Genomic DNA, 18921 nt, shown 5'->3' on the forward strand with positions numbered 1-18921 from the left:
TCCGTGTGCTTGTTATACCATCATTATTATTCGTAGCGAAGGCTCTCATTACGGAGTTGCTTCAGTTGGAATTTCAGTTGGATTTCGCATAGGTGGAAAGAGCCCGGTACCGTGTCAGGCTTGCAACCACAGACACAAACACACACACGAGCACGAACGAACAGCCACAAACACCCACACACAATCGTCCCCTTCTACTCCCTAGTCGTAGTCCCTCCCACCTCCCCCTGCACTGCACCCGGTCTCTGCCTTCCCCTTTTCGTTGTTAGCAACGATGATGTTGCTGCTGCTATTGCTGTTGCTACTGTTGCTGCTGTTGCTGTTGCTTTTGCTATTCTAGTTAATAATATGAATTCTTGAAAAAGTGATAACGAAAAGGAAGATAACAATTTGTTTCCGCTTTCGTGCGCTTTCGTTAATTTGAATACGTGTTAATACGTATGATTTATCATAGTTGTTTCATAGTTAGAACAATTAATAAAATGAGAGAGAGAGAGAGAGAGAGAGAGAGATGTTCTTTAACGAGCATGAAACAATGTCACGTAAAAAATGTTTGGATTTAACGATTTAATTATATTTCGATAAATGTTCGAACGAATGGAATATAAAAAAAAATAAAAAATAAAAAAAGAAAAAATAAAAAAAATAAATAAATAAAAGAAAAAGAAAAGAATTGAACGATTAAATATAAATTTGAAAGGGAGGAAGTGATGAGCGGGGAAAAGAAGAATGTTCAAATTGATTTTAAAAAATCAAAAGAGGGAAAGACGTAAGCAGATATTTAAGATATAAGTAGTTGTCTATATACGAATGTATTTATGTATATAAATAATTTATTTTATGTATTTATTAGACATATAAAATTCCGTCCGTGATATACGTGAAAAGAAAAAAAGAAAGGAACATTAGAAGGGTAGGAAAGATACATACATGTATACATACATACATACATATATATATATATATATATATATATATATACATAATTTTCTTTCTACCCTAAACTTTTTCATCTTATATTTCACACGAGTTAAAAACGATCCTTCCCTTGGGTATGGAAAATATACGTGCTTATGCGTAATATACATTTATCACTAAATCTTGAAGAACGTTTGATTATTATCAAAAAGATATTATACATTAAATTGGTAATATATATATATATTACATATTTATTTTCGAGTGAGATATATTATTCTTAATGTTATCATTATGATTAAAAGATGATAAAAATAAAAGAGCAATTATAAAACAGACTTCGTAACTCACAATGAAAACTTTTTCAAAAAGTTATTCTCTCAATTGTATTAGGAAGAAATGAAGTTACTAGTTATTACTAAGTCGCTAGGGAAACTGATGTTGCTATCTGCTTTTATTGTTACTGCTATTGTTACTACTCTTGTGTTGTGTTATGTTGTTGTCGTTCCTGTTGCTATTACTCTCGAAAATGCCTAAGAATTTAATCAAACTTTAGAAATCACTTTCGTTTAAAAGAACAACGTGGAAAAGTTATACGCTCTCTCTCTCTCTCTCTCTCTCTCTCTCTCTCTCTCTCTCTACTCTCTCTCTTTCTCTCGGTTTCTCATTCGTCAGACGATTAGTAAATTCCACGGGAAATATCTACTCAGTCCGTGAAAATTCGACTTAATAGGAGAGAGTCGTGTGCTTAGTTCGCAAATTAGTTCTAACTTCGTCGTTTAAATCAGAGCCACGAATTCTAAGACCATCGTACTCTATATGTTTGTTGGAGAGAGAGAGAGAGAGAAGAGAGAAATCGATCCCATCGACGAGATCATTTTCATGAAAAGTTTTCAATCGTTCATTATAATATAACTCGTGTTCAAATTACTACGTTTAGATGAAGTAGAACTTAGAAAATACGAAAACGTTAATTTCTAATCGTAACATTATCCATTTCTAAATCATAATATCTTACATTTAAATTCATGTAAAGTCGTTGTCGTCATAGTTTTATTATACATTTTCCATTAAAAAAAAAAAAGAAAAAAGAAAAAAAAAAAGCAAAAAAAACAAAAAGGAAATAGAAGAAGAACCGTTCTGTATTTTTGTTATTTTTCTTATTTTTGTTATTTTTTTTTTACAATAAAATAAACGACAAGCTTTATCATTCGTTTACGTTCGTAGCTGTTAGGACGATAAAAAAAAAAAAAAAAAGGAGAAAGAAAGAAAAAAATAATAACAATATTGACAATCCCTCCCTTTCAATCTTTTATACTTTTTCGATTATATTTAAAAAAAAAAACAAAAAACTTATTGCAATATCATATACCAGTATCAAATCATAATCTCGATTAGATCGATCTATATCTAATATTTTTGAAAATAATCTCGGACCTTCAGTGAGTTGCATTCGTTCAGAGCTATTCTTTTTGAAAAGAATGAATTTCCTTTTGGCGATACGAGATTTTGAAAGAAAAAGAGGAAGATAGGAGATAGACGTGAGGGTAAGAGGAGGACATGAAAAAGGAGAAGAGGATACTTGATGTGGACACATCAAGATCGTCTCTTGGGATTTCTAAAAGATTTTTCTTGTAGCCATTTCTCTCAATGAATGACAGTTCGATGATTAAAGAATTTGTTGAAAAATTTTAACTTAATGATAAAAAAAAAAAAAAAAAAGAAAGAAACGAAAAAAAAAAAAAAAGAAAAGAAAAACCCTAAACGTTGTCCTTTATTAAAATAGATATCATTTAAATTAAAATACTTATAAATTTGTAATGAAAAGGGACAGATAGATAAATAGAGAGAGATCTCTTTGGAAAGAAATTTTATTCATGAGATAGTTTAAAAATATTTTCAATGTTCATTCTTATATATAATGAAAAATAATTTACATATTATTCGAAAATAAAATTTCACGGAGGTTAACATAAAAGATAAAAGATAATACATTATGTGGATCCACGTGTATCTTAGGAAAGAACTTGTCTCTTCGATCGAAAGGATATATATATATATATATATATATATATGCATACATATATGGTTGCATTGATACATACATACATACGTGCATATATACATATGTACGTACGTAGGAGTAGTATTTGAATGTCAGCACACTCAAAGCAAAAGCTTGTTTTTTAGTCGAGCTTTCGTCTTGTTTAGTTTCCGTCGATAACAGTAGGGCAAATATACGTACAGGTATGTATACCTTGCTCCTCTGAAACAGTTTATTGGCTTACGTCCTGGCAAAACTCTGTTTGTCAGATATTTCCATAAATCTCCATAAACGAGATCTTCGAAGATATGTATATATATATATATATATACATATATATACATATATATATATGTATATATGTATGTATATATAAATGTGTCGTCGCTTCGAATAAAATTTTTCATTTCTAGTAACGTGTCTTTGAATTTTCGATTGTTTACATATCGTATATTATCGATCGTTGAACGAAAGTGATAAAAGGAGAGTTAAAGGACAATTGAAAGAAAGAAAGAGATATAGATAGATAAATAAACAGATGGATAAATAGAGTGAGAATGAGTGATCTTTAGTTAGTTCACAGACGACATTGAAAGGAGAAAGGAATAGAAAGTAAAGTAAGTGAAAAGTAAAGAAGGCAAAACAAAGAAAAACTATGTGCGTGTCGCTAAGAACTACATACGTCGAGCTTTCAACTCCCAACACGAATCAGTTTCGTCTTTGACCTTCGACTGGTATAACGTCGCGTGTTAAGCCAAGCTCTTAAAACATTCTCTTCGTTTAACTACCCCGTTCTCCCTCCCATTACGGATTGATGGTTGGTTTCTTTGTTTTTTTTTTCTTCTTTTCTTTTCTTTTTTTACACTGCCGGATGATTTAATTTTAAAGATTCTTACGTGAGCTAAGAAAATATTTAACAGGCAAGTTATTATAGTTTGCCCCCGTTGACCATGGCCGTAAAATAAACGACGATACATTTCCTTTGTATTAATCTAATTCTTTCGATCGTTTATTATTATTATTACTATTACTATTATTAATAATACTATTAATACTACTGTTAGTTATGTCATACGTTTAATTGGATATCGTCATGTTATTCGACGAATTAAAGTAAGTAATGTCATTTCAGTTCATTCCATTTCATTTCATTTCATTTCATTTCATTTCCTTTGTCTTTTTGTTTGACGAAGAGAGAGAGAGAGAGAGAGAGGAAAGGAAAGGGGGAGAGGGAAAGAAAAGGAATAGAAAAGAAAAGGAAGGAAGGGAAGAGAGGAGAGAAGAAGTAAAAAAAAAAAAGAAAAAAAAAGAGAAAAAAGGGACAAAAAAAGAAAGAAAAAAAAAACTGGATGGATTAACGAACTCTCTTTCGCTTTTTATCACGTCGTTATTAGTTTATGTAAGAGTGTATAAGAGAGAGAGAGAGAGAGAGAGAGAGAGAAGCCATCAAGACATCAAGGGATAGATAGATAAAGAGAGAGAGAGAGAGAGAGAGAGAGATTTACGTCTGAAAGTAGAAAGTCCTTTCATTAGCCAGACGACGTAGGAGAAGAGGGTCTAAAAATAGTCGGACCCAACAATGATGGTGTACCATCTAATGCATTAGAAAAACTAATATATATATACTTTGTCGATAATAAGAAAATACAATGACTGATTTTAAAGGTGATTTATTTAATTTTGTAGAATTGAAAAAAATTTTATACATACATACATATATATATATATATATATATACACACATACGTAGGTATTTTTTATTTATTTAATATTTATGTAAGTACATATGTATATTTCGTAATAATTAATTATTTATTAAATATTAATTATTTAATTATTTAGCTATGGACAAAGACGATTAGATAGACGATAGGATAAATGTTTGATAAATATTTTTCACGTGAAAATAATTCATAGATTAATTAAAATTCACACGAAGTCTTCGATCCTTTCTTTTTTTTTGTTTTTTTTCGCATGTTCGTTCTTATTCTTATTCTTATTCTTATTCTTTTTTCTCTCTCTCTCTCTCTCTCTCTCTCTCTCTCTCTCTCTTTTTTTCTCTTCTTTTTCTCCTTTCTCTTTTAATCAATACAACGATTTTTATTTTCTACATTATTTCGTTCAAAAGCATTCACGATACATTGCCACTAAGATCTAATGATTCTTCAGTTTTTCAAAAGTCCGATGATTAGATAAAACGAACGACGAGAGAGGCTTTGTACTTAATTTACATATTTTTGAATTACAAATATATAAAATTATTTCCATAAATTGGAATGTCGGAGAAGAGCCAACTTCTCTCTCTCTCTCTCTCTCCTCTTTAATTGCTTTTAACGAATCCGATGAATTAGGTGTGGTGAGGGGGAAAACGTTGGTTAACGAAGGACCTCTTGAGATCTCAGCTTCTGGTAATATACGTAGTACGTATCAACGATTTTTTTTTATCAACGGTAGAGCTTTTAACGTAGTTCTTCCTTTTTTTTTTTTTTTTCTTTGTTTTTTTCCTTTTTTTTTTGTGGTTTTCCCTTTTTTTTTTTTTTTTTTGCGAGAAAACCGAAGCAACTGCTAACACCGTCATCACCACCACCATCATCATCACTGTATTACTACTAACGAGCAAGTAAGGGTCGCTCATAATAATATTTTTTCTATCTTCGTGACGAAAGGAGATTAAAAAAAAAGAAAAAAAAAAAAGAAAAAGAAAAAAAAAAGAAGAAAAGAAAAGAAAAAGGAAAGAGAAGGGATAGAGGAAAAATTTGTCGTAGAAGGGTATCGAAAGAAAAAAAAACAAAAAACAAAAAGAAAAAAAAAGAACCGCAGAGCAAAAAAAAAAAAAAAAGGAAGAGAAATTTTAAATATCACGAATATAATGTTATAATAACGATCACGTTATTTATCTCAAAAGGCCAACGTTAACTACTTACTTAACGTTTAAGTACTTAACTTATGTATCTTTTCTTTCTCGGAATGATTTTAAGTATAGATTTAAATAAATAAATAAATAAATAAATAAATAAATAAATAAATAAATAAATATATATATATATATATCCGTTCGACTCATCAAGTTATTAGATTCTTGAGTAACGATACGCGTTGGAAGAAACAACTAGTTATGATAGAATGAGTGGGGTTGATGAGAATTGAGATGGGGATGAAGGAGTGGGTGTTAGTGGGAGGGGAGGCCGACATAGTGATGGGAAAACTTGTTAAAGGAATACCCAATTCAAAGTTTCATTTGCTTTATTATAGGTACTTATATCGGATGACGATATTATACAAAAGATAAAAGTATCTTGATATTATTCTTTTTAAACTTGTTCGTACTTTCTCATCAACGCTACACCAATAACCAACGTCAGCAACAACGTCATTCTTTCTTTCTTTCTTTCTTTTCTTTTTCATTTTTCTTCTTCTTTCTTTCTTTCTTTTTTCTTTTTCCTTCTTTCTTTATTCTCTTTCTTTTCTCCCCCTACGAAAAGTACGCGAACATGGACGATGTCTCGATAGAATCTTGTAATTAGGTAAAATGAGGAGAGTTCGAGAGATTAAACTCTAATATTTTCAACGTAGAAGTTTTATATTTAACTTTTTTTAATGATGCAAACGCTGAAGAGACAGAGAGAGAGAGAGAGAGAGAGGAGGGAGAAATAAAAAAGAAGAAAAAATTTTATGTAATTACATGTTGATAGGGTATTACATTTCTCTCTCTCTCTTATCTCTTTCTCTTTTTTTTTTTTTCATGATCTTTATGCGGTTTAGTTTATTTTTCTTTTCTTTTTTTTCTTTCTCTTCTCTCTCTCTCTCTCTCTCTCTCTCTCTCTCTCTCTCTTTTTCTTTATCGAGTTTTAATCAAATGCACTCGAAACAGATTAAGATTTCATCTTGCATTATTTCGATTGGTTTCCATCTGCATGAGATTTTATTAAATGTCGAGAAGAAAGAGATACAGAGAGCGAGAGAAAGAGGGAGAGAGAGGGAGATTGGTCGAGGGTATTAAATCTTTTTTTCTCAATATGTTGCCCGTTAACGCTGGATTTGGTGAGCTTTGAAAAAGTCATGAATAGAAAAAAGAGAATGACATACGTAACGTCACGAAACGTGATCTCAACGTATTATTTCATTGTGAATTACATCGGGAAAACGTTAATCTCATCAACGTTCATTATACAAGAAGTATTTTAATATATTTTATTAAAGTTCACCGACTAATAATGAGAATATTTTTACTTTTCTCTTTTCTTCTTTCCTTTCATTTTCTTTGCTTCTTTTGTTTTATATCGAAATCCTACGATTATTTTCAAAACTGGACGTATATTTTGGTTATCGTTGAAAGAAAAGCAAAAAAATGACAAAAAAAAAAAAGAAAAGAAAAAAGTAAAAGAAAAGAAGATATAACGCAACGGAAGTAATTAAAAAGAATTGAAATTTATTGCACGATGAAAATCCATTCGTTTGGGGATTTTGGAATTGGAATACTTTGGATATAATGTATGATACGCCGTTTAGATCATGATAGAAAAGTGGAGAAACGTGTATTCTCGTTGGAGAAACGAGTACACACTGTTCATGAATTATGGAGATGTTCGAGTGTATGAGAAAGAAAAAGAGATATATATATATATATATAAAGAGAGAGAGAGAGAGAGAGAGAGAGAGAGAGAGAGAGAGAGAGAGAGAGAGAGAGTAAACGACGAGAACTCTGTTGGAAATATTTTCCAAGGGAGTTCAATAAAAGTTCGTATAATATATTTATCACGAACATTGATGAAAGCTAATAAAAAGATCGATTTATCTATCTATCTATCCATCTACATATCTATCTAATATATAATCATTAATCTATTTAAATCTATATGATTATCTCAGTAAATTATGATTGAACAAATTTTCTTTGATAATAATATATTTATTTAATCATCGATTTTCCTATAAATTTAAAGATTTATCATAATCGTAAAAAGATAATTCAATGCCGTCATTGTATAATTTCGTCCTTTGATTTCCCACGTGTATCTACGTATTAATCATTACTCTTGGCAAATAACAAAAGGATAAAATTGATAATAGCAATTGTCGATCGCACGAATATATATATATATATATATATATATACATATATAGCAATAATTTTGAAGTAATTAAATAGTAATTAAGTTTATCCGTTGTTCTATACATAGGTACGTATTACTCAAGCTGTATATCACATAGGTGGGTACGTAAATTTGTACGTGCACGCGAACATTTTGCAGTTACGTAATCGGAGCTTTTGATTTTAGATTGGGGGGAAAAAAAAAAAAAAAGAAAAAAAAAGGAGGATAAAAAAGAAAAGTAGTGAGTATATATTCTCTCTCCTTGAACACAACGACGATGAATATTCATTCATTTGAGAAGAATATGAGAGTAACTTTGCTTTTTTCTTTTTTCACTTTATTATTTTTTTCTTTCTTTTTTCTTTTTTCATTTGCCCATTTATTATTTTCTATATTCGCTTTCTCTCTCTCTCTCTCTCTCTCTCTCTCTCTCTCTCCTTCTTCTCTCTTTTTTCTCTATTCAAGAGACATTCCAGAACTTTAAAAAAAGAGAGAGAGAGAGAGAGAGAGAGAGGGAGGGAGAGAAAAGGAAGAAATAAAAAAAGAAAGGTCAATTTCTCTCTAAAAATGTATAAAGGTTAAACAGCACGTGCGTGACAAAGGACGCAAATGTTCCCGAACTAAAAATAATATTATTCGATATAATCACTTTCTGTCTCGCGATTTTAATCAACCATAAAAAAAAAAGAAAAAAAAAAAAAAAATGATAGAAAACTTAGAAGTGAAGGATGGATAAGATTTGAATAATGTTGAAGAATTAAATTTATTCTTACGAGATTTTAATGATCGCTCACCACCTCCCCGTTATTTGCCGTATATTACGTGTTCTTGGGGGGAAAAAAAAAACAAAAAACAAAAAAAGAAAAAAAAACAAACAAACAAATAGAAGAAAAAGAAAAAAGAAAGAAACAAAATTATAGTCGTAATATCGACTTTATAATATATCGAATTTACGAAAATTTGTTGATTACAATAATAAAAATGTAAATTAATTTTTATCGAGATATTTTCGATTCGATAGAAATCTCCTAAAAAAAAAAAAAAATATATATATATATATACATATATATATAAACGTTAATGACGTGATTTATACGTTTAATATCTACTAATCATCTTTATCACGAGCGCATACATGAATATACATAAACACACGTACACATACATATATATATATATATATATATCGTAGATATATAAACGTCGAACACGTAGATACAAATATTTAATACAAAAGTTCATACGTGTTCTCTCACGTGCATATAATACATTTCCTAGAGACATAAAATATTAATCAATAATCGTATGATATAGAAGGGAAAAAAAAAAAAAAAAAAAAAAAAAGAAAAAAAAGAAAACATTCCGAGTTATATAATAGTTGTTTCATAGAACTCGTGTGAGTCAGCTGATCGCGAGATTATCTCTCTCTCTCTCTCTCTCTCTCTCTCTCTCTCTCTCTCTCTCTCTCTCTCTCTATTTATTTATCTATCCATCTATCTATCTATCTTTCTATTTCTCTCTCTATCTCACGGTTAGAACGATCGATATGGATTTGCACGGACTCGAGAGGCTCGTCGAGCTCACGTCGTTATATACATATACATATATACAAACACATACACAGACAGACAGACAGACAGCAGACATACATACATATATATATATATATATATATATATATATATATATATATGCTAAATTAGCGCCGATACAAAACGATCCCTCGTAGCTCGAGGAAATGCGAGAAATTCTCATTACGATCGTAGATACCTGTCTATATTGGTCGTACGGTCAGATAAGGGGATGATTGGTGGTAGTATCGGAGAAATGAAGAAGAAGAAGAAGAAGAAAAAGAAGAAAAGGAAGATGATGATGATGATGATGATGAATAGAAAGAAGAAAGGAGAAGAAAAGAGAAAATAGACGAGGAAGGAAAAAAGAAATAAAGAAGAGATAGACTAAGAGTATGATGAAAGAGAGATTCTCGTCATTGATCTTGCAGATTCCTTTTGGTCTGCCCTTGGCCAACCTTAACGTCGAGAATTCTACTTATATTTGATCTTGTTCTCTCTCTTTCTCTCTCTCTCTTTCTCTCTCTCTAGCTCTCTGTCTATATCTTTTATCTCTTTCTCTCTCTCTCTCTCTCGTTCTCGCAGTAGTTCGACGAGACCGGATGCGTACGATTTACATGCACTCGCTAGACTGTTACGTGACTCGATTCTTCGTAATCAGAACGAAAGAAGGACGAATATTTCTCTCTCTTTTTCTTTTTCTCTCTCTCTCTCTCTCCCTCTCTCTCTTTATCACTCTTTATCTTTTATCTTTATCTTTAATCTCGAAGAGATTCGCAACGTACGGATTTTTTCCTTTTATCGATCTAAAAACTCAACCGTAGATCAGAGATAAAGAGAAAGGAGGATATTTGGATTAGTTCTATGTGTACGTGCCCTCTTGGGTACTTGGTAAATACTACTCCATTAGTTTTATCTTTTCGATCTATTTATTTTTCCTAATTGAACGTTCTTCTTAGTTTTGTACGAAACTGTTCTTTCGTTTCCTTTCGTTTCTTTTCATTTTTTTCCCTTACCTGTTATATTTTATTTCTTTATCCTTTTTCATTTGAAAAATTACTACGTTCGTTACAACCATATAAAAGATTCGATATATGTGTGTGTGTGTGTGTGCATTAAAAAAAAAAAAAAAAAAAAAAAGAAAAACAGAAAGAAGAAGAAAAGAAAAAGAAGAAGGAAAATAATGAATTTTTTTTCTTTTCTTTCTTTTTTTTTTCTAACTTTCCAACGAAGATAACATTTATTTACGATAAATTAAATATTACTTTAATCGATCAACGATCGAAATAAAATCAATGCAAAAAAAATTTATGATATTATTATTCGTTAATTATTGTCATTCGTTTCAATAGCTTTGATTAGAAATTTCTTTCGAGATTTATGAGCTTAAAGATTGTCTTAGAAAATCATTCCCTCTTTTTTACTTTCGCATCTCTTTTTTTCTTTTTATTCCCTATTTGTTGTTTCCTGTTTTCTTTCTTTCTTTTTCCTTTTTTTCCTTTTTTTTTTTTTTTTTTTTTCTTTTTCTTTTCTTTTTCTATACGACTGAATGAAGAGACTTTTATCTTCTCTTTCGTAAGAATAGATAGATCATTGATTCATTTCGAATAGAAAGAACGTAGTTTTATCGACGCTTGGAAAATGACGATGCTTTTCTATCTCTTTTCTCTCTCTCTCTCTCTCTCTCTATCTCTCTCTCTCTCTTCTCCCTCTCCCTTCCTCTCTCTCTCTCTCTCTCCTTGACGTTCCTATTCGACTTCTAATTCCTTACGTACCATCGCGGAATGCGAATAAAGAAGACGCGACAGGATGGGTATGCTTTTCCTTCGACGTCGAGTCGCGTCGCATTTTAACTGCTTTCTCTCTCTCTCTCTCTCTCTCTCTTTCCCTCTCTCCCTCCCCTCTCTCTCTCTCTCTCTCTCTCTCTCTCTCTCTCTCTTTCTTTTGTCCACAAATTGATATGTAATCCCGAGCATTTTTATTCGTCGAGATAGGCAACCAAAAGATATTCGTATTTTCTTTCATATCTTCTTCGACTTCTTTTTCTTTTTTCTTCTGTTTCGTTGATTCTTTTTCCTTTTTCCTTTTTCTTTGTTTCTTTTCTTTTCTTTTTTTTTTTTGTTCTTTTATTCGTTCGACTCCTTGGCGAGCAAATATCTTTATCGAGATATCCATTGAAATATATGTTATCTTCTTATCTACGTAGATGCGATAGAAATTTCGTACAGAGCGTTATTTCATTTTTATTTTTATTTATTTATTTATTTGTTTTTTTTTTTTTACCCTTTTCTCGTATGCACTGACGGCCTCTCCCCTTAATCCCATCCCTGTTCCCTCCTCTGCCCCCCCGCCCGACCGCCCGCCACAATCTCCATCCCGACGACCTGGCGTCGTCATAGTAAACTGAGACTTGGTATAATAAATCTCGTAGAAAATTCGAAAACACAACTATCAAGTTGGCTCGCTCGATACGATAAATTTTGTCTAAAGCTATCTGGCGCACTTACGTGTTCCTTAAATTGCGGCTATCTAAAAGAGGGTAAACGGCGTCGTCGAGTCCGGAATCGTGTCTCGATTCCATTCGAATTCGATTTCGATTTCTAAATCGAAATCGAATTCGAATGGAATCGAATCGAGTCGTCTTACTTATCTTCCTAACATTTTTAGTAAGGTCATCTTTCTCGCCAAGTTTTTCTTCTTCCTTTTCTTTTCTTTTCTTTTCTTTTCTTTTCTTTTCTTTTCTTCGTTTTTTTTTTCTTTCTCTCTTATTTCTCCCCCTACGGAATTTAAAATGTCTAAACTCCTTTTCAAACGAGAGACCGAATAATATACATACACACACACACACACACACACACATATATATATATATATATATATTATATTGAAACTCTCTTCCGACTTCTATTTAAAATCAGCTAAACTTTAGTAGAATCCTGGTGAATATTCCGTTCTAATATATTCCTTGAATTATTACTGCATTAATATTGAGTTGTCATTATAAGTTCTTAAATATACATTTTCATTATATTTTATTTAAGAACTGCCATCTAAAAGGTTGGAATGGTATGTCATGGATAAAAATATTATTGACGATGTGACATTTAAAATGAATAATTATATTCTTCAAAGGATTAATTATCGTTGCCATTTGAAAGCTAACAGAGAACGCTAATTAATATTGCGATTCAATGGTAATAGAAATAGAGAAGGAATAGAAATTATTATTATATACCTATATATATATATATATTATTATTATTATAATAATGATAACTATGTATATATATATATATATATACCTGTAAAGAGAGAGAGAAAGAGAGAGAGAGAGAAAGAGAATAGTTTTATCTTGATCTCCTTTGATCAGTGAGTCTCAGTAAATGGGTAATAAAACGGAGCATTATATATTTTATAATGGATATGTATCTACTTATGTATAACTGAATGTCTTTCTCCCTACACGTGAACATATCCATATATTTTTTTTTATTTCTCTTTTTTTATTTTTTTTATTTTGTTTCTGACATAATAAGAGACCATCAGTGCGTGAGAATAACCACTTGCGATGTCCATCAATGAGAAAAAGAACAAGATATATATATATATATATATATATATATATATATATATATATATATTTTGAATGTAGTTCTAACCAAAGTCATCTTTCATCTTTTGAATGGTACTCAAAGATACGTCAAATAAAAGAAATCGAATAAAATGACATTAGCTTTTAGCACGAATATAGATACATATTTATATAGACAGTTATATATATATATATATATATATATATATATGTTTGATTTCGTCATCTGAGAAGTTAAGATATAAATGGATGAATAAAGAGATAAGAATAAAATGAAATAAGAAAAAGAAATAAGGGAGAGGGAAGAAATACATAAGCGGACAAGAAAATTGAATCTCTAATATGAAATGCATCGATTTGTCTGTCTCTGTCTTATCTCCCTTTTATCAATCGCAACGTCAAATCTTATACACATATATATATATATATATAATCCGTTATTTCAAGAGATAAATTCGATTATTGATTGTGAAATATCTTAGTGAATATCTCGTTGAGATTTCTATATTTCTTCTCTTCTGAATCATGAGAATTCAATTTCGAGATTGAAGGATTCTCTTATAAGAATTTGAGTTCATCGAACTTTATTCATCCTTTGCCTTCTCCTTTTCTCCCCCTCCCTACCCCCTCCTCTCTCTCTCTCTCTCTATCTCTTTCTTACTTTCTTTCTTTTTTACTCTTGAAATTGCATACTGAATACGATGCAAACAAGTTCTAATTTTGCTGAAGGAAACTAGTAAAGAGCTTTCGAGATATCCTACGAATATCTCCATGCCTTTTACAATTTTTTTTCATCTTACATTATACGTAAAGATATGTGTCTACGTATATATATATATATATATATATATCACATACAAACAGACACGTATATTCGTTCGCAGTCTTGTTATCGACATATAATTCTTTTTTTCATCGTTTTTCATTTTCAGAAAGAACAATGAAAAATATAGAATGAGAGATAGATAGACAGATAGACAGATAGACAGAGAGAGGGAGAGAGAGAGAGAGAGAGAGAGAGAGAGAGATAAAGAGAGATAGAAAATGAGTGAGAGAGAGAAAAAGAGAAAGAGAGAGAGAGAGAGAGAGAGAGAGATAGTAATATATGGTGCATATTTTATAAAGAAAAGGGTCCGCACACACATATCACCTTTTATTTCACCCGCTAGTCGATGAAGCGTGCTTATCGTCTTACCGGGCCGACGCTTTCTATATCAACCCGTAGCGAAGGTAATCGACCTAAATTTACCGAGGGCGGGGAGGGGGTGGGGGGAAAAAACAGCGGATTGTAAATTACGGGCACACAGGATGAGTGTACTTGACACGGCCCTGTCCCATCAGACCGACCACGCTAGATGAAGAGAGAGAAAGAGAGAAAAAGATAGAGAAAGAGAGAAAGAGAAAGAGAACGCGTCATTCAAGGTTACCTGCTCTTCCGTTGCGTCCTCGTTTCGAGTGGTGACAACCGAGAAACTGTCGCGAAGATATAAAAGCCTTCAAGAGTGAAATGTATATGCAAAACTCTCTTTCTCTTTAACACGCACGAATAAACTGTAGTATAGTTTGAATATACGCATAAATACGGATTGAGAAAGAGAGAGAGAGAGAGAGAGAGAGAGAGAGACACGTGTTCTGGCATGCACGTTTATATCATCGAATGCAAGATTATCCAAAGTACCTGAGGAATTATCGAATTTTTCGAATTACTTTCATTATTGAAAAAGCTTCCTTCCTATTTTTTTTTTTTTTTTTACTTTTTTTCCTTTCTCTCTCTCTCTCTCACTTTCTATATATGTATATATGTACATATATATGTATATTTTATACAGCATACTGAATAGAAAAGATATATAGATATTTATGGAGATAGCAGCGAGGTTTTGAATATGAGAGTGGGATGGGATAGGTAGATAAATAGATAAATTTATTATGTCTATATTCGGTTAGATAAATTGTGATAACGTTAAAGTGAAAAGTATTTCCTGATAGGAAGATGTGCAAATGATTTTGTATGTTCTTTTTCGTAGTTTGAAATGAAAGAAAAGTGAGAGAGAAAAAGAGAGAGAAAGTGAGTGAGAAAAAGAGGGAATTTTTGTTTCTTTTTCTTTTTTTTTTTTTTTTTTCTTTCAACGTACCAAGCGTAAAACGGGTTGATTGATTGCTTGCTAATAGATCTTAGCGTTTCGTGTTTGCAACCCAAACAGAATCGAAATAGAGATCGCTGATGGTTTGAAAATGTACAGAATTACATTACTTTGTGATAGAATTCCTTTAAGTGTATTTATTTCGAGTATGTGTTAAATCGTTAGAAGTTTGATCGGTTGATCGTTAGAATTAGATATTAAAAGGGTTGAAATTAATTGAAATAAAATTTTTATTTATAATTTATAATCCAATATATTTTCTATGTTCAATTCATTTCAATTCAATACATAAAATTACATTAAATTTCATTTAATATCATTGGATTAATTTGTTAATTTATTTATTTCTTTATTTGTTTGTTTGTTTGTGCTTTCAGATCGCTTAAGGAGGAACGATACGATGAGGATCGGTCTAATGTTAAACTTCCTTGGGATATCCATGACGTAAGATCTTAGTTTATAATTTGGCTGCTCGAAAAGAAGAGCAGCTGTTCTAAATAAGGAGAAAGAAAGAAAGGAAAGAAAGGAAGGAAGGAAGGAAGGAAGAGAAAGAAATAAATATAGAAAGAGAAGAGACAGAAAAAGTGAGAGATATATAGAGTGTTAAATAGATAAATAAATATATATATATATATACATATATATATATATATATGTATATATATATATATGTATATATAGGAGTTTTGATGATAGAATGACGATGCTAACGACAGCGTCTGATAGTCCGGAGGCCTCGTTGATCGGCGTGACGTCGGTCCTGGACTTAGCCTCAGGGAGTAATCTCAGTTCATCTAACAACATAACAAATGGGGAAGAGTCAAAGGATCAGGATCCATGGCGCGACGTATCATTGACCATATTAAAGGGTTGTATACTTGGTTGGATCATAGTTATGGCGGTATTTGGTAATTTATTAGTGATGGTGTCTGTAATACGTCATAGAAAATTACGGATTATAACGAATTATTTCGTTGTCTCGCTCGCGCTCGCGGACATGTTAGTTGCCATGTTCGCTATGACATTTAATGCCAGCGTACAGATATACGGTCGATGGCTTTTCAGTCATTTCATGTGCGACGTTTGGAACTCATTGGACGTCTACTTCAGTACTAGCTCGATTCTCCACTTGATGTGCATCTCGGTTGATCGTTATTATGCGATCGTGAAGCCTCTCAAGTATCCCATCAAGATGACGAAGAGAGTGGTAGCTTGTATGCTGCTAGCTTGCTGGTTATCACCGGCCATCATATCGTTCGTACCGATATTCAACGATTGGTATACCACCAGTGAACACAGCGCACACCGACAGACCCATCCAGAAACGTGTTTGTTTCGCGTTAACACTGGTTACGCGATTATATCGTCGTGCATATCATTTTGGATACCTTGTACGATAATGATGCTTACATATTACTCGATCTTTAAAGAGGCAAATCGTCAAGAAAAACAAATGCACAGTCGTTTAGGTAACGCCATGTTAATGGGCCATAGATCGAGTAAAGATCTGAACAATCTTAATGGTGAATTAAATAGTGCCGGTTCATCGAAAACATTAACCCTCAACGAGATAAATACCGATCAATTGCATACCCCTACAAAGGACAAGAACATAATGAAGATGAAGAGGGAACATAAGGCTGCTAGGACACTCGGAATAATAATGGGCACCTTCATACTCTGCTGGTTACCATTCTTTCTATGGTACATTTTTTCGATCTTTTCGAGAAACAAAAACAAAGAAAACAAAACAAAAGAAAAATATTCAATTTCGATCGGGGGAGGGTGGTGGGTGGGTTTGTTTGGAAAAAAGAAGAAAAAGAAAAAATTTATCACTTAGTAAAATGGACTAACGGTAAATATTGCTCGATCACAATTTATGATCGTTATGACAAAGATCCGATCGAGACGATAATAATAGATATAATTACGATTGAATAATGAAATGATCGAGATCTATGATAAAAAAGGATTGATTTAAGATAATATTTGAATGGATTAATTGATGAAGTTATTAAGAGATACGTAAAAAAAAAAAAAAAAGAAAAAGAAAAAAAAGAGAAAAAAAAAGAAAAAAAAAAAAAAAGAAAGAAAGATATTTCAACGTAGATAATCATTAGTCTATTATTAGTTTTTAATTATACGTCTCTTTTTTCTTGTTTCTTTTTTTCTTTGTTTTTTTTTTCCTTTTCTTTTCTTTTCTTCTCTTTTTTTTTTTCTCTTCTTCTTCTTCTTCTTTTAGGTACGTCATAACAGCACTGTGCAAGACGTGTCCCTGTCCCGATATCGTCATTGCTATATTATTTTGGATAGGATATGCCAATTCGGCGTTAAATCCGCTGATATACGCATACTTCAATCGTGACTTTCGGGAAGCTTTCAAGAACACCCTACAGTGCGCCTTTTGTTCACTCTGCAAACGGCAGCCGTCCGATCTCGAAGCATTGAACTTCCGCCGGCCATCCCTAAGGTACGATCTGGTCTAACAATTTGAGGTATGCACTTTGTTCTCTCTTTCTCTCTCTCTCTCTCTCTCTCTCTCTCTCTCTCTTTCTCTTTCTCTTTCTCTCTCTGATCTATCTGCATACCTTAATACAAATCATCTGTATGATAACGCGTTCGCATGGAAAATAATCTTTCTCTTGTTCCTTTTTTCTTTTAATTTTTCTTTTTCCTCGTTTCTTTTCTTTTCTTTTCTTTTCTTTTCTTTCTCTATCTATCTATATCTATCTATATATATATATATATCTATCTTTGTTCTCTGGCGACTCATTGGCATCTGCTTGCTGCATCTCGGTATCACCCGGAACGAAGTAGTGACACAAAACGAATGTATTTAAATGAGACGAGATCTCGTTTCCTGTCACATTATATCTCTTCTGTCCATGGACCATCCTCACATTCCCTCCCACCCTCCCTCCCGTCCTCTCCTTTCCTTACCATCATCATTCTTACTCTTAACCTTTTACCTTTCTCCTCTTACGTCCTCTCCCTTGACCGTTGTGTCAGGGATGATACGAAAGTTCTGTCACAGGCAAAGTTTTACAGTGAGTCGTACATTAAAAAAAAAAAAAAAGAAAAAAAAAGAAAAAAAAAAAGAAAGAAAGTAAAGGAATAGAAAAAATTCCTTCCTTTCATTTTTTCTTTCTTTCTTATCCTTCTTTCCTTTTTGTTCTCCTTTGCTTTTCTTTTTTATTTATTTATTCGCCTATCTCATTTTGTTTTTCTTTTTCATAATCGTCCTTCGCCATTGATCTAATTTGATAAAGAAAACCGCGAACGTTCGCGGTAACTATCACGTTTCTTTTTTCTTTTTTCTTTTTTCCTTTTCTTTTTTCCTTTTCTTTTACGCGTGAATCTTCATCTCTCTTTTCTTGTTTCTTTTCTTCCTCTTTTTTTCTTTTTAATTTAATTTCACTCGTTCTCATCGCCTTACACCTATAGATAAGAACGATGTCACGTTTTTTGTACGTTGTTATTGTCGTCGTCCTACGTCCTTCGTCGTCGCCCTTCGTCGTTGTCGTCGTCGTCGTCGTCGTCGTCGTCGTCGTTGTTGTTG

General features: G+C 32.0%; 1 protein-coding gene across 15 annotated transcripts in view; it reads left to right on the top strand.

The window, feature by feature from the left end:
* The window catches only part of LOC124428551 (octopamine receptor beta-2R), a 53965-nt gene that overhangs the window by 33590 nt on the left and 1454 nt on the right, over positions 1–18921 (top strand). For 5 of the 15 annotated variants that reach the window (XM_046972752.1, XM_046972755.1, XM_046972756.1 and 2 more), the window contains exons 2-3: positions 15740–17066; positions 17605–17832. In XM_046972752.1, the coding sequence (XP_046828708.1) occupies positions 16060–17066; positions 17605–17832 (1235 nt within the window). In that variant the 5' untranslated portion in view covers positions 15740–16059. Of the gene's footprint in view, positions 1–14255; positions 14449–15739; positions 17067–17604; positions 17858–18921 lie in introns of those variants that run through there. The other 10 variants (XR_006943210.1, XR_006943212.1, XR_006943211.1 and 7 more) reach the window with 7 other exon arrangements.

The sequence above is a fragment of the Vespa crabro genome, chromosome 13 (genome assembly GCF_910589235.1).
Source record: "Vespa crabro chromosome 13, iyVesCrab1.2, whole genome shotgun sequence".
Taxonomy (NCBI): domain Eukaryota; kingdom Metazoa; phylum Arthropoda; class Insecta; order Hymenoptera; family Vespidae; genus Vespa; species Vespa crabro.